This window comes from Megachile rotundata, chromosome 16, assembly GCF_050947335.1.
Source record: "Megachile rotundata isolate GNS110a chromosome 16, iyMegRotu1, whole genome shotgun sequence".
Taxonomy (NCBI): Eukaryota; Metazoa; Arthropoda; class Insecta; order Hymenoptera; family Megachilidae; genus Megachile; species Megachile rotundata.
In genome coordinates, this window is record NC_134998.1 from 13,803,199 (window position 1) to 13,826,507 (window position 23,309).

Consider the following 23,309-nt stretch of genomic DNA (forward strand, 5'->3'; position numbering starts at 1 on the left):
TGGTATCAGGAGCACATAACCTGTGAGGAGGTGGCACGGAAATTTTTCGCGAAAAATTCCGGATTTTAAAACTTGGTATCAGGAGCACATAACCCATGAGGAGGTGGCACGGAAATTTTTCGCGCAAAATTCCGGATTTTGAAACTTGGTATCAGGAGCACATAACATGTGAGGAGGTGGCACGAAAATTTTTCGAGCAAAATTCCGGATTTTGAAATTTGGTATCAGGAGCACATAACCTGTGAGGAGGTGGCACGGAAATTTTTCGCGAAAAATTCCGGATTTTGAAACTTGGTATCAGGAGCACATAACATGTGAGGAGGTGGCACGAAAATTTTTCGAGCAAAATTTTGGTTTTTGAAATTTGGTATCAGGAGAACATGAGTTGCGAAGAGGTAGCACAATAATTTTTCAAAACAAAATTCTGGATTTTGAACTTTGGTATCAGGAGAACATGAGTCGCGAGGAGGTATCCTTCGTGCCACTTCCTGGAATTTTGATGACGTCAAATTCCAAGAATTCCTGGGCGGGATTTTTGAAATTCCACAGACCAATTTTGAGAATTTGTATCAGGAGAACATAAGTTGCGAGGAGGTATTCTTCGTGCCACTTCTTGGAATTTTGATGACGTCAAATTCCAAGAATTCCCGGGCGGGATTTTTGAAATTCCACAGACCAATTTTGAGAATTTGTATCAGGAGAACATAAGTTGTGAGGAGGTATCCGTGCCACTTCTTGATATTTTGATGACGTCAAATTCCAAGAATTCCCGGGCGGGATTTTTAAAACTCCACAGACCAATTTTGAGAATTTGTATCAGGAGAACATAAGTTGCGAGGAGGTATTCTTAGTGCCACTTCTTGGAATTTTGATGACGTCAAATTCCAAGAATTCCCGGGCGGGATTTTTAAAACTCCACAGACCAATTTTGAGAATTTGTATCAGGAGAACATAAGTTGCGAGGAGGTATTCTTAGTGCCACTTCTTGGAATTTTGATGACGTCAAATTCCAAGAATTCCCGGGCGGGATTTTTAAAACTCCACAGACCAATTTTGAGAATTTGTATCAGGAGAACATAAGTTGCGAGGAGGTATTCTTAGTGCCACTTCTTGGAATTTTGATGACGTCAAATTCCAAGAATTCCCGCGCGGGATTTTTAAAATTCCACCGACCAATTTTGAGAATTTGTATCAGGAGAACATAAGTTGCGAGGAGGTGGCACAATAATTTTTCAAACCCGAATTCTGGATTTTGAAATTTGGTATCAGGAGTACATAACCTAGATGGAGGTGGCACGGAAATTTTTCGAGCGAAATTCTGGATTTTGAAATTTGGTATCAGGAGCACATAACACGTGAGGAGGTGGCACGGAAATTTTTCGAGCAAAATTCCGGATTTTGAAGTTTGGTATCAGGAGCACATAACACGTGAGGAGGTGGCATAGAAATTTTTCGAACCAAAATTACGGATTTTGAAATTTGGTATCAGGAGCACATAAAGTTCGAAGAGGTTTCGCAGAAATTTTTCGAGACCGAATTCTTGTTTTTTAGGTTTACATTTTTTTCCGCTATTTTTTGTAGTTCGTTTTTAATTTTTCGCTTCGAATAATTTTGTTTAATGTTTTTCAACGCTTGGGATTGGGTTCGTAAATAAATACTCAGTGCATTCCTTTTATTGAATTTTTATTAAAATTAATAGTACATACAAGTTTGAAATACATAAGGATCGGTACAATATAATTAATCGGTGCGCAAATAACAATATAACAATCATGGCTTATATCTAGGTTTACATATTATACAAATAGTAAATTACAATGGTAAGTTACAATTACAGTGTAAGTAATAATGCTAACGTATAGTGTATAATGTGCGATTTATAGTGGTTTATTCTTCTTGGATTCGCTTCGTCACGTCGAAGAAGTAGTTGAAGCGTCGAATGACGTAGAATGACCTCTTCATTTCTGCAACACAGTAAAATGCAAAATTATTTTTAATTAAAAGAATAAAATAATTCAATTAATAATGAAGCGTGTTCATCGTAGAAGTTGCAAGTACTTGCCTGAAATAGAACGTGTCGAACAGAACTGGCCACAACACGTAAATGCTACCTTGTGTCCGCTTTTCACGAAGGTTCAGGAAAGACTATCGATGGTATCATCAAATACTACTTGTTAAACTTGTCACTTTTTCTACTTTCTGCTTCTCCCATCGTCTTTCCAAATTTCAAACGAGATGTAATTGGTTCTCGCCATGTCCAATTCTGAAATATAAAGATAAAGTGATTTATTAACTATTTCCTCGTATCACATTTATTCAGCATGTTATTGAAAGTAATTAGTTATTAATATTTTGTTCATTTATTAGATATAAAGTATAGACAGATCGACAGAAAAAATGTTTGGTCAGCGCCATCTAGCGGTTGGCGTTTCGAAACTACTTCTAGTATCAGGGTCACAGAAAACTATAGGAGGTACGCGGAGCAGAAGGTATTCCGCGCAGCGTCGCGCATGCGCAATAGAATAATCGTCGTGTAGAGAAAAAAAAATTAATTACTCATTTTCTGAACATAATTTATGAACTTTTATGATCGACGATTTATTATCTATCTTCTCATTATATATTTGTTCGGATTATTCACGAATGCAGTGTACTACTCTTACATTTGCAACGGACTATCGATAACAAATTATTTTCAATAAAATACTGATCAAACGCGACGTTGAAAAATGGCTAATGAACCTGTGATCGTTCTTCGATCATGAAAGTTCACAAATTATGTGCAGGAATCGAATAATTAATTATTCTATATCAGCGTTCTAACATGGGTGGAGTCAAGCGACGCCATCTTATAAAGCCAGCCCCCCACCGGTTCCGGTGCGCATGCGCGACGCGTCGACTCCACCCCTGCCTACTGCGCATGCGCGACAGGGTGCTAGGTGGGCGGTGCTAATTCGGTTCTACTGCGCACGCGCGACAGTGTCCGGGGGGCGGGCCCATTCCAGCTACACTGCGCATGCGCGACGCCATGCTGGTTTTGACACCGCGCAGGCGCGGACCTGCGCGGGAGACCTACCGCGCATACCTCCTTTGCTTGCCTGCGTTCCTGATACCAAGAATTACTCCCGGTCTTCGTCCGATAGATGGCGCTGTCGTTATTGTTTTTCAGTAGACCTATCGTGTTCGAATTAATATATCGAATATTGATTTTTCCAATTTGGAAAGGGATAACGTGCATGAAATTGCTTCCAAGAAGCAAGAATAATTGATTCTGAATCGTTTCGAAAGCGTTGACGAGCGAGGAAAATTGACAAACGAAACATTTTTATTTCGATATTCAGTTCCATTAGTTCCTACCTTTCACCGCTAGATGGCTGGGTTTTTCGAGGTTCACGAAATACAGATTTTCTAATTTTTCGAAAAACGAGAGTTCCGTAGTATCGTTTTACCGACTTCATTCTGTTCGTGGAACAATCTGAAAAAGTTAACGAGACAGAGTAACGCGTTATTAATTATTCAATGTTCGAATAATTCCGGCGCGCATCGCTAGATGGTGCTTATTAAATTTACGAAACGCTTTTAAATCGTTTAATTAATCGGTTTGCAATGAACTATCGATTTCGGAGCAGAGAATTAACTTACGTTTGATCGAAGTTGGTGGCATCGTCTGTTCGAAACGTAAAGTATCGTGGAACGTCGATACTTTGGGCGAAGGTCGATCGATCTTTGGGAATTTAAGAAGGGATACATGTACATGCGAAATCATCTGGTTTAATCAATAATCAAAGTATAATTAAACAGTAAGAATACATTAAGTGTATAATGGTATACCGTTACAACCGATGACACGAAATGCAATTTCCGAAATTGTCATATAAATATGATTCAGCTACCCGCGCACAGCTGATGGCATCGTTCAATTTTTCAAGTGTTCCGTTGTTTTCACTTTATCTAAGGAACTATCGTAATAACGTTTAGGAGGAAATTAGCTTTTCTTACGTATTTATCGTTCGGTAAGGATAACTCGATTCGAAAGGAACGATGCACGCGAAGCACGATGGTACGATAGCTGGATGAACGGAAGATAAATTGGACAGCAAACGAGAGAAATACAAGGAATCAATGTACCGTTTAATGGAAATTCTATTATAATTTGTCGTGTTTTCGAAACTCCTATTTATAAATTTAAGATTATTGGGCATCTGTTACGAAAGCCAACAATAGCAAAAACTGTTCTACCTTCGTTTTGTATAATTGTGTATTTCTCTTTATTTATAACGTTCAATTAAACTTTTGTAAATTCAAATTCATAATATAATTTTCCATTACCTATTTTTAGTGTTCACAATATATCATTTCACATTATATGATTGCACATGTGAAACAAATCAATAACTCGTTATATGAAACATAATTCCAACTTTTCTAAAATTTACCACACTTTAACTTCAATAAATATATTACTTGCTTAATTATAACCAGTTAAGTTCCGACTCGTCGCTAGAAAGGATACTCTCTCAAAATACTTCAGAATTACAACAAGTTCCAATCATAACACAGGATATTACATATTCTGGCACAGTACAACTCTCCTGTTTTATTACTGCTGAATATACATATAAATATACACGTATACATATTCAGAATACATATATATACATACATACATATGATACACATATTCTGAATATATATAAATATATACGTATAATTTCGCGCGTGTATGCGTGTGTGTGTTCGTGTCTGTCCGTATATCTATATATACGTGTATAGGTTATATACGCGTACGTATATATATACTTTTTACAGTTCGGTACGTTTTTGATGGAAATCGTGTGAGAATCAAAACGCACGCTCTAGCTTCCTCTCGGTATCGGTACTGGCATAACCCATTGACAATGGAATAAACTCGAATATCCCCAAAAGATTTTGGGTGAAACTCGCTATAAATAACTAGCTTAATATATTTAATATTTGCCAAATGTTGCGCTCGATACATTTGCAAAAACAATCTGTGTAATTCTAAAATTTTTACTCGGAAACAAAGGCTTATACCAAGATTCAGTTCGGAAATTTCCCTCATTGTTTTTTCTTTTTCTCCTTTCCTTTTCCTCCGGCATCGGCAAATCCTTATTGTATTCGCGACGTCGATCTTTTCGGTTCCACTGTCAACTCGGTTATTCGTTCGAGTCCATCGTTTCGTTCCTGTGTTCGCGCACGTAAAAATATACACGTTCCAAGCAATTATACTCGCAGCGTGAACGCGCGCTGTTTCGTCATCGTCTGCCAGCGGCTTCCGCGATTGGCAAAGCGTCGATCGATAGCCCGGAAATCCAGTCGTCGAGAAAACGACGGAAATATAACAAGTATTTTTTTTTTTTTTATTATTATTTAATATATCTCGATTCTGAGCGCGTGCACGACATAGCTAGAATTTACGTATTATTAAGTGTCGCTTGAGCGCGCGCTCGCTAAGAACTCGCGTAACGCGACGCCCGACTCTCGGCCGAGTTACAGCTGGAACATTTGTACGAACGATTCGTACGGAAATCGCTGTATCTCTCTCTGCGTGGCTCGATAACCGATTCGCGTGTCCCTCGTCGAAATCTACCTCGACGAAAGGAGGTTACTACTGTGCGTTACGTGAAAAGCGCAACGATATCGAAGAAATCGAGGGCGTCGCGTAACGCGGTTCCTCGCGAACGATCTCGCGCGCGGCGGCCTTTAGAACGACGAGACACGACTAAGCTGTTCGAACAAATTGTCTCTTTCGCTAGCTCTAGTTTAGTTTCTCTCTAATTACTCTTGACGATCGTCGAGACTTGGTCCCAACCGCAATGGTGAGTTTTCTCGTGTCGCTCTGGATCCACTAAACAACGATCGATCATCGCGACTCGAGGTTCCGGCCGTTTCGAATAGTCGGTCTCGCGAGACAGGCTACGATTTTTTATTTCCTTTTCGCCGAACCGATTCTCCTCGTATCCGATCGCGTTTCGAGCCAGTCGATTATCGATAAGATCGATCGAAAAGACTAACGAAATAACTCTTTTTATCGAATCATCGATAATCGATAATCACGGACGAAGAAACGGCAGGAAAGGATGCACGGAACGATGATTTGCCTAATGGCCGCAAGGATAAATGACGGAGGCGCGGCGAGATCGAATGTTTACAGAAATTATTTCTTACGTCTCTTAAGTAACATCTCGTACTTTAATTACCGAAATAAACGACAACGTTCTAACAGGGCGAATAAAGAGTAATTGTCCGATAGATCCGCACAGTATCGACGCGTTTCTAAGGTAGCCTTTGTCCAAGAAAGTTCGTCACGGTCCTGCGAGATCTTCCCTCCCACGATATCTTCTGTCCCTCGAAGAGAACAATTTCGAGCGACCACGATCGATCTATAGCAGTAGGATATTGCAGCGTATCGATCTTCGAATCGTCTTGCATCTCTCCCCCTCTCTCTCTCTCTCTCTCTCTCTCCCTTATATTTTATTGCTTATGTTAAAAGGACGCGATCAACGCTGCGCAACTTTTCGTCGCAACGACGCCAAGTTGTTTTCTCCGACAACGCGAGTCGACATTTTCCTCTGCTCTCCTCTTCGCGATTCTCTCGCGCGTCGCGTTATATCGAGTTATGTATTACTATCTTCGAGAGGACGTAAGCGAACAAGTATAAATCTCGACGCACGATGTTCGAGATGCAACGCGATTATCGAACGACGACGGGCCGCGAAAGCAACGAATATCCAACGCCTGTGTATCGCGCGGGCAGTGGCACGTTTCGCTTGTACGCGATAGATCGGTAAGGCCAGATCGAAAACCAGACAAAGCTTCTTCGTTATGGACGAAAACTGTTACCGCCGGATTATACCGAGACGATTCGCTGTGTTCCTTTCGCCTCCGTCCGCCATTAAACGAATAACGAGCCGATAAATCTGGAACTACCGATCGTACTTCGATCGGCGACGAGTAGCTCCGGATTCGAATTCTTTCTTAAATTCACCGATACAGCGACGAGAATTACGCTTTACAAGGATACGCGGTTAACTCGCTCCTCTCGAACTTCTCTCGAACTTCTCTCGACGAACAAAAGAAGAGGAAAGGAAAACGATTTTTTTTTTTTTTTCGCTCGTACACTCGCATTCGATCAAACACACGGTAACGCGTCTCGATTCAACGATCGCGCTAAAAATATAATACTCTTCTCGCAGTTCGAAATCACCGTTGCACCGTCGTTTCGTACCGAACGAAACGCAACGCGCGTTCGAACGTGCGAGCACGTAAAAAGCCCCGATGATCGCTATTCGATCGAAGGCTCGAAGCTTAGATGTATATGTATATCTATATGTATATGCCTATGTATATATGTATATACGTATATATCTATATATATATACATATATGTATATATATATATATATATATTTACATCGTCAAGCGAAGACAGGTCGATTTCGTTTCGAGATCGGTTCGAAGCACGAGACGTTCAACGATACTACGAATCGGTGCAATATCGTACCGCTGCGCGAACGGTTTTCACTTTCGCGATAAACGTTTTTGTCATTTTTTTTTTTTTTTGTTCATTTTTCTTCTTTTCGTTTCTTTCGAACACCGTTAGTTAGTCCAGCTTAGTTCGCTTCGTCGCCTCGCGTTTCGCTCCATCTTCGTTCTTCCGTTAGGTTGTCGCTCGTGGCATTGTCGAAAGGAAAGCGAAGGGTCTACGGAGGAACGGATGTCCAGGCAGAGCGGCTGATTCGATAGGGTTCGAGACGTCGGCGGTGACGGTAGTCGTCGCGAGGTATATACAAGGACAGCTTCGTTCTCTGCTTCGTATCGACGCTACGAGAACCGTAATTTTTCTTCTTTCTAACGGCTCCGGATCCGACACGAACCGGAGTAGCCTTCCAGCGGAAACGAGTCGTCCGGGGGCAAACAACACCGTCGAAGGATCGTATCTTTCGTTCCTTCGCGCTCCACTCGGACTATCCGAACTATTCGTTACGTTTTTTTTTCTTTTCTCCTTTTCCGCGTATTATTAGTCTACACGATCTTAAATATTCGCGAAACGCGTTAAATATAATAATAGAGTACAGAGTAAGAACAACCGGAGTGTAAAAACATACTTAATGCAATTTTAAGGGACGGGACGCGTGACGAGTCGATTCGACAGAGTTCGCTCTCGGATGATCGGTGCGATCTTGACGGCGGGCAAAAAACAACGTAAAACGGTACAACGAGGATGACGATGGGGCGAGATAACGGCAATAACGATAACGGTGCGGTACCGAGCATGCAAATACTTCGATAACAGCGAGATATTGATTCGTCTTCCTGTCCGTCTACGTACGTATATCGTTAATTCGCTTGTGTTCTTCGGTTGCTTCAAAACTTTTCCCACTTTCTTCTCGCTTGTAAAAGTTGCTTATATATCTATCTATACCTATTAAACGAACGAGCATGAACGAGCATACGCGATCGTCGCGTTCTTTCAACCGCGATCGACGCTTAATTTCGTTTCCTCGTTACTTCTTTTTTATAGTTTATCGCCTACTTTCCTTCTCGTACTTGCTTTCCGACAGTTTCCTCGTTTTATTAATACATCGTGGGTGCATCGATCGGAACCGTCGTCCGCGACGATTCGCGCGACGCGACCGTGTCTATCGAAGCCTGCGTGAAATTAGTAGCGGTCTTTTTTTTTTTTTTTTTTCCCAATCTTCACCTGACAAGTACTTTCTTTTCCTTTTCGTTACTCTAAGCTTCGACGGAACAAACGGAGAGAGAGGTCATCGTTCGGATTACGAGGAGAGTGAAAATGAGCTTTTTCGACGGAAGAAAAAAGCGTTCGACGAAACGCCGAAAGCGAGATCGACGGAGACACGGATCTACGTGTCCAGTGAAGGTACGCGCGATACGGGGTAAGAAGGACGCGAGATAGGCGAAACCGAAGTAACGAGAGAAAATGAGATAACCGCGATTGTGAAACGGAAGTATAAGAGAGAGGATAGGAAAGTTCGTAAGCGCGATGTCTAGAGATAGGAGGAACGATCATGTAAAACGACCAACGAAGACGACGGTATATCACGATGACCGCGAGGACGACGACGACGTCGGCGACGATGGCATCGTTGTATGCGTACCGTACAGGTATCCGTAAGAACAGCGCGTCTTTATAATTGGCAGTGTAAGGCATATAGAGTGCTTAAGACTAGAATACGGTGCAGTAAATAGGCCTCTTAAAAGCCTGTTCAAACTAATTCCTATGTTTAAACGGACCCTACGAAAAGATCCGTGTCCGCGTAACGCAACCACGTATTACGAATTTCCGTCGCTTCGAAAGCGTTCCGAGCAAACGAAACGAATCTTCTTTTCCTTTATCCGTTTTTTCCTTTTCGCGTTTAATAATCGCCGCGCGAACCGATCGAGAAGCTACTCGTCCAATCAAACTGGCTACTGACTTCATGGAGACTCGGTAAACACGCGTCACGTTGTCTTTTCGCTTTTTATTTGGCAGCGGTTCTCTTATTTAAAAACATACAACTTATTATACTCGGCACCAAGTAAATACCTATTGCCGGCATTTGCGACGCGAAATCAGGGTCCAGAGGTCTAAAAGGTCCGCTTTCGAACTTTCGAACGATCTTTATGTACACGTCGCGCGCGATAATCTGTTCGCGTTAGGGATTCGCGAACAACACCGGGTCGTCTCTCGAGCACGAAGCCAACTTTGCCCGAACTCGTCCGACCCGATCCGACCGCGTCCCTTATTTATATCGCGCGAAATCGCGAACGCGTCGTCGCGATCGAACAGCATCGGATAACGCGTAAACGTTTCAGCAGGCGCGCTTCGTTCTCGATCGAAATCGATAGGTCCTGAGAATAATTACGGTATAGTCACACGAACAACGAGAAACAAAAAGATACGCGAACACGCTATCGGTAACCGGTCTTCTCGTCCGTTTACGGTGTACGGCTCTTTTGTCAAGCATACAACTCAAGAAAAAAAAAACAGGTGACTCGTCGAAAAAATTACGTTCTTCTTTTTTTATTTTTGGTAGATCGTAGCTATATATTTATTACTAAAAGTACATGCGGGTTTCGTACCGTGGCGTGATTACGTCTTTACTATCAGGATCTTTGTATCGATTTAAGCGTAATAATGGCAATGTCGTGGCAACCATTTTCCTTTCATTCCTTTCTGCGCTTCATTTATTCTTTCTTATCTTTTCTTTTCTTTTACTTTCGTTGAATTACTCTTTCCGTTAATCCCCTTAATTACGCGACATAGTAAAGAAGAATCGGTGCGAAATTCTGTTATTTTTTCCCTTCTTCTCATCGAACCTCGTTTAACACGCGAAGTAAGGCTAAAAAACAATGCGCATTCTTTTTAACTTTGTTTTCGGTAAGGCACCCCCAATGCTGAGTATATTCACGGAAGTATTTAGCGATACAAACTAGTGACTAGATCATCTTTAAGTCACGCGAGAAAGAGCAAGGAAGAAAGAGAGAGAGAGAGAGAGAGAGAGAGAGAGAGAGACAGGGTGGTGGCGGAGAAATGTACGTTAACGATTAGGAAGAAAGGACAGGAAAAGCGAATATTGTGCGAGGTAACGAGATAGGAGACGATAGAAGGGGACAAAGTAGGGACGGGTAAGAAACGAGATGATGAAAATCGAACGATCGATGGCGGTAAAAAATGGCGTGACAAATACGTTCGGCAAACGATGAAACGAACGAAGAAAAGAAACAGAGAGAAGAAGCGAGAAGTCGGTAAGCGAAACGAGAACGAAAACGAGAACGACCGGAAACTTCGGAGAAAATAAGTTTCTCGTCGTGTCAACTAATCGAAACGTCTTCTCGTACTAGTTTCTCTCTGTCTCTGTTACAATTCCAATCGGTGCAATTACGAAATAACGACGAAACGATAACAGGCTGTTCGAACGTAACGTCCATAGGAAAGTAAAATGAAAATGCTCAGTTAGAAAAGAAAAAAGTTGCGGTGAAAGAGAGAGAGAAAGGGGGAGAGGAGAGTAGAGAGAAAGGGAGAGAGAGAGAGAGAGAGAGAGAGAGAGAGAGAGAGAGAGAAATAGGAGGGTCGGAGGAGGAGAGAAAAGAAGAAACGTAAGTAACAACTAAACAGAAGGAAGGCAGTGGTGCGTTACTTTGGTATTTTATAATTGGTGTTTCGCACGGATCAACAGAGGTCCGCGACGATGTTTTCGTGGTTAGAAGGTCATCGTCATCGTCATTCGATCGTTTCTTTTGTTCTTTATAGATTTGATCGTCTCTCGAATAATCTCGAATGATCTCGAATGATCTCGAATAATCTCGAATAATCTCGAATAATCTCGAATAAACGTGCCTTTGGCGATAACCAAAATGACGAAGACCTAGCCTCGCGTCACGACTTTTCTTCGTTTTGTTTTGACTCGGTCAGGAATGATCCTCTCTTTTCTTCTCGTCAAAGATCACAAAGCACGCTTCTGCTCGCGGTTTGTTCGTTTTCTTTCTTTACGCGCTGCCCACGAGAAAACAAGGATGAGGATTATTACACATCGTCAAAAGATTTCGAACGTAACACGTTATTGTATATCTATGACCGTGGTGGCTGCTGGCCGTTCTCTCTCTAAACGGCGGTCTCGGTGTGACTGTGACTCGAGAGCCTTTCGACGTCTATCTCGGGTATGGTCAGCTCGTCTGGGTTGTTGTCGGCGTATTCGATGTTGCTCGTTTGCGAGAGCCGCTTGCTCAAGGACGACTGCTTTCTCAGTACCTCCGCCAAGTTAGTGCTGCTGTGCTCGCTCATGTAGCGCGCGTCTAGGCCCTGCCGAAATGCGTTCACTACGCGGATCTGTAACCGGAAACCTTTCTATCAGTATCGGATCGCGTTTATCCTCCTTTCGCCACAAAATCGGGAGATACACCGTTAGAGAAAAAATCCATTTAGGGCCGGGAGGTTGATCCTTCCTATCGTTTTTTACTACTCTCCTCTACTCTTCTTAAATACTCTCCTTAAATACCCTCTTTCGAGTAAAATTCTTTATTTTCTTTCCGATACGAGGATCAATCTCCGTCAACGGATTAAAGGGACACTTATGTAAATATATATATATATAGAGGTATAATTATGTGTATGTATAAAGAGACAGAAAGCAGCGGCCACACGAATATTAACTAGAAGAACTAGGCGGGGTTTCGATACCCTGCGTAGCAAGGCAAAATAGTTAAGACACAAAATTTAAGGAAGCGATATCGATGGCGTAGATTCGCTAATGTCTTTTATTCGGCGCTTTCCAAACAATTTCGAACCTTTTCCTCTTTCTTATCGAAGGAATAAATTAAAATTCGTAACTCACCGACATCACCGCCTCAAACTATACTTGCAATGTCACGCAACACCACATGCACCCGTCGATGGCCGAATCTTCCACCCGATTTCGTTCCTGCGTCTGGTTTCGTCGATTGACCTTGGATATATCACAGCCCAGGAAATACGAAATCGTCGAACGCTTCAGACACGCGATCATCGTTTCGATGCGGTAAGCGGATATGCGAGGCTTTGCTGAAAAGCTCCTCACGATTCCTTTATACTCGTTGCTTTTTTTTCTCTCTCGAATAGACAAAATGTTCTCACGCTATGTTAAGCCAACGTAAATGTTTCTTTGCAACGCACACTCTCGCAGATACGAATGATCGAAAAAAAGAATGCTTGTACGATCATCGTGTCTAAAACAACAATAGCAAAAGAAAAGAAAACAATTCCACGCATATACACTTGGCATCGTATGGTGAGCTGTAATACAGCGTGACAAATTGCAGGCTGCGAACTGACATGCATTGGCGTAATCGCGAAATCGACGAACATCGCTATTCAATCATCCATGATTTACCTCTCCCTATTAGTATGGAAACAAAATGAAACCCCATCGAAACAAAGAAAAAAAACACCTGTGAGATTACTCTTTTCTTTTTTCTTTCATTTTTTTCCCCCATTAAATACACGTATACGTATATTATCTAATACACCGATACATCTCTCTCTCTTTTTTTTTTTTTTCTTCCTTCCTTTCTTGCATTTGCATGGAGGTGGCAGGAAAATGTGTCGCTTTTTGTTCTTTTTTTTTTTTTAGTCTTTAATTTGCTCATTCGTTCGTTTTTTTGTTTGACAGAAAACATTGAGGGAATACTTACACGATGCGTCGTGGAGAAAGGTCCCCTAAACCAGGCTGACGGTCAGACTCTCTTTAACCTGGTCAAATATCCGGTTTAGCGTTTCACTAAATGCGTCTCTCCGGTACATTCGAAACATGCACGCTATACCGCGCGCTCCCGCGGGGGCAGAGAGACAACGACGGTTGTACCACCGACAAAACACTCGTTTTCTTTCTCTTTAAGCAGCTCACAGGTCGACACATAACCTCCTGATGATTCCCCGTCTCACGAGCGATACGTCTCCCCTCTGCTTTCGCGTTTACCAAACGTACCTTACGTACAATCGAAAACTCCTTTTCGAGAAATAGTCGTAAGCGGTTTGCCTCTCTGTTCGACGCGAAAAATAAAGCGCTATACATCCCATGTTCGTCGACGTCCCAAAGACGTTTACGTCGTTCTTGCACGATGCCGGACGAAAGGTTCGCCCGGACGATGTTTCGGACAAAGGTCGTATCGATCGTGCCGCGAGAATCATTCGAAAATATAGACATTGTAAGAGAACAGAGAGAGAGAGAGAGAGAGAGAGAGAGAAAGAGAGAGAGAGTGACAAGGGGCGGGGGGAGGGGCAAGGTCGACAGCATGGCGAAGAGAAGAAAAGTATCTTTCGACGAATGACTCTACTGTACACGTAGGAGAGCGCGACGAGAAACTTTATTATACCGTACGAAGATCGTCGAAAGAACGATAAAGATCGCGTTTTTAAATTTCAACACGAAACTGGAAGAACTTTGAGTTACTTGAAAAAGAAAAAGTCATCTACGGTTACTGATCGAGAAAGCGAACGTCCGTTCGCTTCTTTATTATTGTCGGTTCAGTTTTAAGATTACGAATTTGTCGACGTTTAATCGAGGTTTTGCTTTACAATTTCACCGTGAAATTGTCTCTTAAACTATAATGCACTAGAGCAGGACAATCGCTCGGATCAACGTGTTACGCATCGTATCAGGTTATCTATGAAATCTAAGAAATATCTATGAAACGTAGAAAGTCCGATACGATTCGATGATATAAAAATAGTGCAAAATAGCAAATGTATCCTATTAATTGGAAGCTTAAAGTCCGACAAAGACGGTTACGCGAAAATTTCGCGGACTTTAAGCTTCGAATCGATACGTATCATACGTTCTATTTCGCTTGGCTATACGAACTGTTAAATACTTGTTACAATGATACTCGAGTAAGCGTATTTACGAAAATTTCACGAAATATTTAACGAAACCGCGAACGCGAAGGATCGGCCGAGTCCGATCGAGTAGAAAAGATCGGTCTTAAAATCGAGCAGCCGATGCGCTTTTCCTTACGCCTTGCAATCGACGTTCTTACTTCGACGAAAAACGATTAAGTACCGTTAATTATTTATATCGAAACAGACTTTTAACATCGAAAAGGATTAAAAGGATCGATAACTCTCATTGAAACGCTATTTTTCCTTTGTTAAACGTATATAGAAATAAACGCGAAATGCGAAATACGAAGAGACGCCTGGTTCGATCTACGGATAAGCTGTTGTACATTCTCGACACCGATGTTCTTCGAGCGAGCCGTTTCTTGTCTTCGCGAAATCGAATCTCGCATCCATTCGTGATCGAGCACGCGTGTAAGTATGTTGTTTGTTCATCATGCATGCGTAGTACCTACTGTGTTATCCGTCAAAGTGCTAGAAAATCTACCTTGTGTAAGCTACTAATTATAACTAGATCGTAGAGCTACTAATTCGGGGCTAAATCACTGAAAACGTAGTGCCATGTCACAAGTATGCAAATTAGTGAAACGCGTGTAGGGTACAGATTCGTTTCGTCGTTGATCAGTCGGCGACTCGTTTTCGACCGAATTTCGTTCGACAACGGAACGAAAAGAAAAATATCGCTCGCGCGAAACTCCCGCGACGCGAAACGAACAAAGAAAAAATAATAAAGAAACAGTAATTACGAGACGCAAGCGAGAGACAGAGAAGCGGCCGAACAAAAGCGCTACTTCGAGTGCGCGACTGGTCAGTGTTTATATCGTGTGCGTGTACGTAACAGATAAAGGAGTAAAATTTGTACATTTCTTTTGTCGTGTCTCGTAAACGGCGAACTAGTTGAAAAAATGGGAGTAAAAGGATTAATATAAAAATCGTAACAAGTAGAGCAAAAAATGTACTATAAAATCTCTAGCCTTTTCACGCGGAGAAATACCAAGTATATTATTTCTTCTTAACGTTACACAGCGTTACACCTCTTTAAAGTTAAAAAGAGAAGGAACGTGCTGACAAAGAATGGAAAGACTAGAGGTAAAACGAGTACCGTACGAAAAAAGAAAATAAGTGAAAAAGCGAAGAGACAAAAGAAGGAAGCGTTTAGTAGCAAATAGGGCAGACAGCCGCGAACGAACGGCATCGCATAAAGAGCAAGTAGAAAAGCTTCGTGTATAAACAGTGAAGTATACGTATAAATGGAATATATCAGAGAAAAATAAATTAAAGACGGACAGATAAACGGTAAGTTTGTGTGCGTGTCTGTTGTGCTCTATTATGTATGTATACGTGTTCTCTATTCGATATACATCGAGTAACAAACAGAATTAGATAGGCAGATAGGCAGACAGACAGACAGACAGACAGACAGACAGTAAAAGATTAGATTTAGCGAAAGTGAGAAAGATAGAGCAGAGAGGAGCGCTTACAGCTTGGTCTGTCGAACTCTTGCTGTAGGGTACTGGTATCAAACGTTCCTGCAACTCGCCACCTATTACCTTCAAGAGCAAAGGATAATATCATGGTTATAACTGAACGCAACGAACAGTACGCACTTAGCAGTACACCGCTTCTCGATAGTCGATTCGATTAAATTCTTTTACTCTAATTAATCTTTAACGCTTGACCGCAATTGAACGATACCGCTACTATACCTTTTGGGCACCTTTTAACCGACGATACCGTCTCTCGGTAAGCCCACTTTCCAAGGCTATAGCGTTCGACAGAATTTTACGTGAAAAATTCGAATCGTACTACATCAATTACAAACAATTCGAGTGGTAATTTCTTCGACGAAGACAGCATTGTCTTATTAAAAAGAAAAAGAAAAAAAATAGTAAAGCTAAAAAGTGCCTGAATATCCATTATTGGCAAAAAGAATAACTGTATATTAAATATAGATCCCTCCATAATACGTATATAAGATTATTCGTGTGAGTTAAATGCATCAATTAGCGAAGATCGATCGTATGAATATGTGTGGAAAAATGAAACGAAAAAAGTAAACAGATATTCGTATAAGCAGAAACCGAGAATAGCTTCGTAACATGCAACGCGAGATAATAATATTTTGGAAATTTCACCCTCGTTATTAGAGCGTTCGTTTCGAAACGAAAACCGCTGTTCGAACATCCAGGAGTCGGTATCGAAAGATCACGATTATTTACATACATTTTATATCGGATAAAATAGGCCGTTTAATTTACGCTTTAACAAGGGCGATTTTTACCTTCGGTTAGAAAGGTTCCATAATAAAATATACGTATAACGATTTGCTCGGGTACGAAAAATCCAACACGTTACGTGTCGTAAAAAAGTTGGAGCAACTCGGACGGAGAGAGCCGATACGCATAGATCCCCCGAGTATGCGGTTCGATCGGACGTTCGTCAGAGGTCGAAACGCGATATGAGCGAACAGTAGAGAATCGCGCGATTAATCGGGAGATTAACGAGGAGAGTGTAGCGAGACGCAGCGAAGTGGAAGATCGCGTGATCGGTCGGACACGTGCATGCAAGTGAAATACCGCGTAGCTGGTCAGACGCCAGTGGAACTCGATTATTCGGAGCATACCACACACCGCATTACAGATTCGCTGTTTGCTTACGAACGTTTCTCGTCTCGATTCGTTCATCGTTAAATTCGATCGTATGCATTTTACGCTACTCATCGATTTACGAGCGAGAGCGGCGAGTTACAAAACCGCGAGAGTGGTCGCGAGTAATCGAACGATTCGATAAATGCAGGAAAAATCATACGAGCGTGAGAAGTAAAGTGAAATCTACGTGCTGGTGGTTCAGCCGCATATAATAGTGTGCCCTTCAAGAGCTTGACAGGACGCATGTTTTAACTTTTTTTTTTTCTTTTCTTACTTGCTATAACGTTCAAATGGTAATCGTTAATAATAAAAGAACGAACGATTCTGAAAATATTGTGAAGGTAAACTCGCGAGTATTCGCTTTTCCTTTCTTAAATCGTGAAATAACGTTGCGAGTTTTTGTGCAAGAGAATAAGTTTCATCTAATATAAAGCCAAGCACCACAGAAACATTTCTATCAATATGTGCATATACGTATAGATTATAATTTTAAACAACATTTTCACTTTGATTTTAATTTTCAATATTTTTTCGATACTCGAATATATTTGAAATTACCGATTGGGTAATTGTCGACGAGGAAAAGCTGAGCGGAACGGGAACGGTTACTATTTTCCAATGTAAAAAAAACCAGAGTGAAAATGGAATTTGATGTTTGTTCGATCAGAGCCTTACAGGTGCAAGCGTACAGTGTGAAATATAAAACTGAAAGTGGGAAGCAAACGAAATAAAATTGTTTTCGCGGTCGATAGTACTTCCAGCGATTTCGTCGTACTCTTTCCGACATTAGAACAAAGTTATCGGAACGTAAAGAAATCTCTGATCGTAAGAATATAGCCATTTAACAACGATCGTAGTGGAAAGTACAGTTTCGTCTAAGGTAAATACAGAACACGATTCGGAGAAAAATTTTTCGACCAAATGGACGAAACACAATTTTCTTTTATTCGCCGATTAACCTTCTGCGCTAATTCGATTAACTTATTTTCGCGATATTTACAATCGTATATTTCTTTCTTAACGCGTCAACTGCCTCGCGTTATTAACAATTCTATTACTTTTTCCTTGACAAATGTTCGCACCGCATACTGGAAGTAATGGACAATACGCTTAACGAAGTATCGTAAAAATAAGCGATTTATTATCTGTAGGATCTTTCATAGATTTTCCATAGCTTCGAGGTGACAGTTAACGCGTTAATAATATAATACATACCGACTCGATACTCCGTTTCACATTCTATTTTTTTATCGTTATCTTTCGAACAATAAATTTAGAAATTTCTTATTTGCCCGCAAGTATAGAGGTACTTGCATATTCGTTTTGCAGATTGAACGAGTGTACGTTAACGATAACGTATACACTCAACCTTGATGTACTTTTGTGCAATCAAATAAATATGCGATTTAGCAAAGTGTGGAAATATTTGAAAATGTTTCTATACCCTCCGATGATCGGCTTTAATCAAATAACATTCGGATAACGTGTCTTAAACTTTATTTTATAATAATAACAATGATGATAGTCGCTAATAATTAATTAAAAATTAATAATAATAATAATATATATATATGTTTGTGTGTATATATATATTCCCTACGTGTAATTGTTAAAATTAATCATCTTTGTCGTATCAACGTAACAAATTAAATTCAATGCGTTAATATTAAAAAACGTTTAATATTTCAGCTTTATATATCGTATATTTAACGCGCATCCGCACCGGATGATAATTTGCGAATACGTATCGTACCTTTCGTTAAAAATTCGCAATATATTTTTTGTTATGCCGGTAGGAGAGTTATAGCAAGAGATTATACGGTCCTACCGCGCAAATTAGAAATATAATTTCTTTCGATTTATGTAACGAGACTTTGTTCAATAGTTTATGTACACGTGCCAAACTCTCTTTGTTAAGTCTCTCGGCATATTTTTTCGTTATCCGTCGTGTCTCACCGCGAGGAATCTTGTACGGAATAGATCGACGATAGGAACAAGACGATTCGTTGAATTCATAATGGAACAACTTGGATGTTCTATACATATTTAATGGACCAGAGACAGACTGATTTATCTATAGCGACAAAGTTAAAGTATACGTATAATCGGGTTCTAAAACATTCCTTTCTTAAATATTCGTTCTAGCATTCCGGATGAGAAAATTTCTACGATAACGTTCTACACTCGCTATTCTATCAATTTCAGAAAAGACCAGCAATCCAGTTGTAAGCGGGGCAACGAACAATTTAGAAAATCATCCGGTGCTATTCCATCGTTACTCGCAACTAGACTCGAGGAAGATTCCTAACCGCCAGAAAGCCGTCTTCCTACGATCGAGTATAGTTTGACGAACTATCGCAACCAGCAGAGAAGAACTAACTTTTAATAAATTATCATGATTCCGAGGAAATAGCAATAGCCATTTAGCGGTGTTCACCCTCTCGCGCGCAATCCTGGCAGTGGATCTGACATCGGTTTAAAATTCTCACCTTCGTACACGTGATTTCCCTCGATCGAGCAGCGATACAACGGAAGAAAACTCGTAAAACCTAAGATAAGTTTTCGAGCGAGCGATTATGGAAAGATCGAGGACGAGTAGTACGAGGATACTTCTTTTATACAACCTTTCGATCGAGGGAAGCCAGAGTGGAACGCACACTCGGTGTGCAATATCGATTAAGTAGGCGACACGAAACTGACTTCTCGCTGCTATTCGGATTTCGTATCGTCGCTAACAAATAAGATACAACTGCTGTTGTGTTCCTCGTTCGCTATCCAATTTCGGTGAACAGAAAGAAATTAACTCTAATTCGTAATTTAAAATTCATTATAAAAAGCGACGAATCTTCGACGAACGAGCAGAAACTGGAAGGGAGACGAGGATAGCTACACGAGATCCGATCTCGTAATTAAGTACGGCCTTTTGTCATTTTCGTTCTTCTCCTATTTCTTTCTCGCGAGGCTCCTTTTTCTAGCAAGAAAACGAAAGAATAACGCTTCCCATGATCCTACAGGCACAGAGTACAAAGTCCGCGAGTCGATCTTTTCATTCAACTTCTATACGTATATCCTTGTTTCCAATATTTTACGTGGCACGCGTTTCTTTCGACTTTTTAGCGATCTTAAGGGGCGATAACGAATGAAAGATTCGAAAACGGTACAGGGTGTTCGTACGCAGTCGCGATCAACTTGGTCTGTCGTGTTTGAAAAGAATAAAAAATATGACGAATATATTTGATAGTTTCAAATTAAATTTAACACGTTTAACATTATTAAAATCATTCATTTTGATATACGTATGTTTACATCGTAGCTTTCGACTGCACATTTTTATATTATACATTGGTGAAAATGATTTGAGGATCATTCTTCGAGATCGTTTCGTTACGCGACAACGTGTTCGATATACTAAAATGTTTTATAAATTAAATATACATTGGTATCTCGACGTCTGATCCTCAAACCGTTTCGAACAGTACCGATGTTGGTCGATTGTGCCGAACTTATCGAACAACCAGATACAGCGATAATATCTTGAATCTTGAACAAGATTTACGATCAAAATTAGACACACGCATAAAAAGGCATTTTTACGATTAAGCACGCACACGAATCTTAACAAACGACCGAAGCAAATGAAGACTTTACAAACACCCTGTATAAAAATACTCCCAAGTAGACGTTACGTATTAAACGAGTGAGCAACGATGATTACAAACAAGACGAATTAAGTCACGCTAATTTACGATGCTCCGTTATCGATTCCTAAAGGAGGACCGTGATCAACGAAATTAATCGGGTCGTGAGGTTACGTTTTTGTCGGCTATAAAAGCCTGTTATCGACGACGAATGAAAATCTCTGATCAAAGGTACAAACTTCGAAAGAAGAAATGCGAGATAAGTACATTCGCCGACGGAACAAGAGGCGCTGGAACGGCATCTAAAAATAAAACACCTGACACGTTTCGAAATTATTTTAGCGATTTCATTAACGGTCGATATACAAGTTTGGATTCGAACTCACGGTGAATAAGCAAGCGCAACGGGTTATGTAAAATGGTGAACGTACGATATGCGAGAAGACAATTAGTCAAGCAAGCAAGTACTTAAGCCGAATCAACGTGCGAACAACAATAGGCAGTCAGCCTAACTAATGTTTCAATGGTTCGATATCAGGTTTTCACTTTAGCGCGTTTAAATTAAAACGTTTCGATCGAAAGATTGTTAATGATCTCGGAAAGAGCATGATGGGATATAAATGCAGGGAGGTGAACAGAAGAATCGAACGATCAAAGAACGAAGGCCCTGATTAATCGTAACAAGGATAAAGCTAATCTAATAGACTACGTCGTGTCCCGTTATACGTTACGTATGCATGCAACATAGCAGAGCGAATACGACATAAATTGTTTATACCGTCAAGTAGTCGGTGAAATCTTCAAGCTTTTCCCTTATTACCATAAATCAGTGCAACGAATATACCTGGCTTTTCGCGTCGCGCTAACGATTAAAATTTACTGTACTCTGTCTCCTGACAGGGAATAAGAGGGAAACTGAACGAGCAATCTAGTATATCGAAGCTAGCATACTAGGTCCTGCTACGGGTAGAAAATCGCGTAAAACGGACGTTAGGCTATGAACGAGCTTTAAGTACTTGTAGCTAGCTCTCTCTCTCTCTCTCCCTCTCTTTCTCTCTCTCTCTCTCTCTTTCTCTCTTTCTCCCAAAAGCAAAAGAGGACGAATCGATGGTAAAAGAACGACGAAAGTTAAACCTTGTGACCAACGTTATACAGCGAATTCGTCTTAATCGCGAAGGGCAGATGGATCTAGAAGGGTGAAATCGCAGGGAAGAAAGAAAGCGATTGTACGAACCGAGAAAGATCACAACGTTCGTTTCTTTTACGGGATTTTATACGCTCGATTAAGGCGACTTCGCCGTATATAGTTGAGCGAAAGAAAGCTTCTCCTCGAAGTACGGAGTACCAACGCGTGGACAAACCTAACGGTTCTTCGAATAAAAGCATTCGATCGTTTACAGCCGATATTCGTTACAGGCGAGAAGATCCATCTTAAAACGCGATATAATCGTAGAGTAAAATCGAAGAGGAAAGTTGTTTAACTCGACGCTGTATCGGAAAATAGACGGTTCTTCTTTGGTGGGCAGTTCGTTAAAATGCAAGGTAACACCTTTGAAAGGCTAGCTAAAAACGTCCTGCAGGACTTTCAGAGTACAACAAACAGACAGATAACACTGTACAGCGTCCAACGTGGACAGAGAATGTCGATAGTCTAGTAAGATAAAAAAAGGCAGGCAATTTTTCGTCGCGAAGCATCGCGAATTCGAACGTACGATCGATCGCCTTAAAGTAGAAGAAGTAAAAAAAATAAAATCTGCGACGCCGAGTTAACTGAGTATCATTGAACGACTATCGAAAGTCGCGACTAAAAGAGACAAAACCCCGATTTTGCTGAAAAACGAGAAGCAAGAGACAGTGACGGACAGATGATCTACGGAGAAAACAAGAGAAATAACAAAGAGCGGGGGAGGGGAGAGATAGATAGATAGAGAGAGAGAGAGAGAGAGAGAGAGATAGAAAAGGGAGAAAGTGAAAGGTGAGAAGAGAGGGCAGAAAGGTAGGAGGTGTAGAGTGGCGACACGCAAAGCTGCCTTTAAATGCTGGTCTCATGCACGAGCTTCGTCAATTCCGGGAGAGCCAGATTATTGGAGCTGAGAAGCAGGGAGTTTCCTGTGTTGCTGTCTTTGTTGTTGCTGTTGGTACTCTGCATCTGCGTATGGTTGGGGCTGAGGGCCTGGTGTAGGGCGCTATTGGACGAGGATCTATTGTCATTGGTGGTGTTAATGGTATTATGATGGTTGTACGCGTTGCCTGGTCCAGCGACGCTGAGCAACAGCGGCGACGACAAGTTGTTCACCGACTGCATCCTGGCTGCTGAATGATCCACCGGCAGACTCTGATCCGCGCTCTTGTTAGGCAACTTGCCAGCGTTCAGCGCGGTGTTTGTCGGGTCTTCGTCAATGTATGTGAAGTCAGAGAGTGGTCGGGGCCCGGTGTGGCTGCGTGAGCTGCGCATACTGTGTAAGCTGTGTAAACTATGGACAGAGCGTCGCTCCTCCAAATCTTCCAGAGTCGACTTGAACGCTCTGATTACTCGAAGCTGCAAAAACAGGGAACAGGATGTTCTATCAGGAAGCGAGGAGGCAAGCCAGCGACACACAAGCACGCCATACTCGTATTTATCTT

General features: G+C 41.2%; 1 protein-coding gene across 19 annotated transcripts in view; it reads right to left on the bottom strand.

Annotated features, from left to right (window-relative positions):
• Positions 1 to 1,729: 1,729 nt before the first annotated feature.
• PMCA (plasma membrane calcium-transporting ATPase 3) overlaps positions 1,730 to 23,309 on the bottom strand; it is a 64,574-nt gene continuing 42,994 nt past the window's right edge. For 11 of the 19 annotated variants that reach the window (XM_076541447.1, XM_012289371.2, XM_012289381.2 and 8 more), the window contains one exon: positions 17,683 to 23,223. In XM_076541447.1, the coding sequence (XP_076397562.1) occupies positions 22,717 to 23,223 (507 nt within the window). In that variant the 3' untranslated portion in view covers positions 17,683 to 22,716. Of the gene's footprint in view, positions 1,965 to 2,062; positions 2,264 to 3,770; positions 11,855 to 15,824; positions 15,949 to 17,682; positions 23,224 to 23,309 lie in introns of those variants that run through there. The other 8 variants (XM_076541450.1, XM_076541451.1, XM_012289382.2 and 5 more) reach the window with 6 other exon arrangements.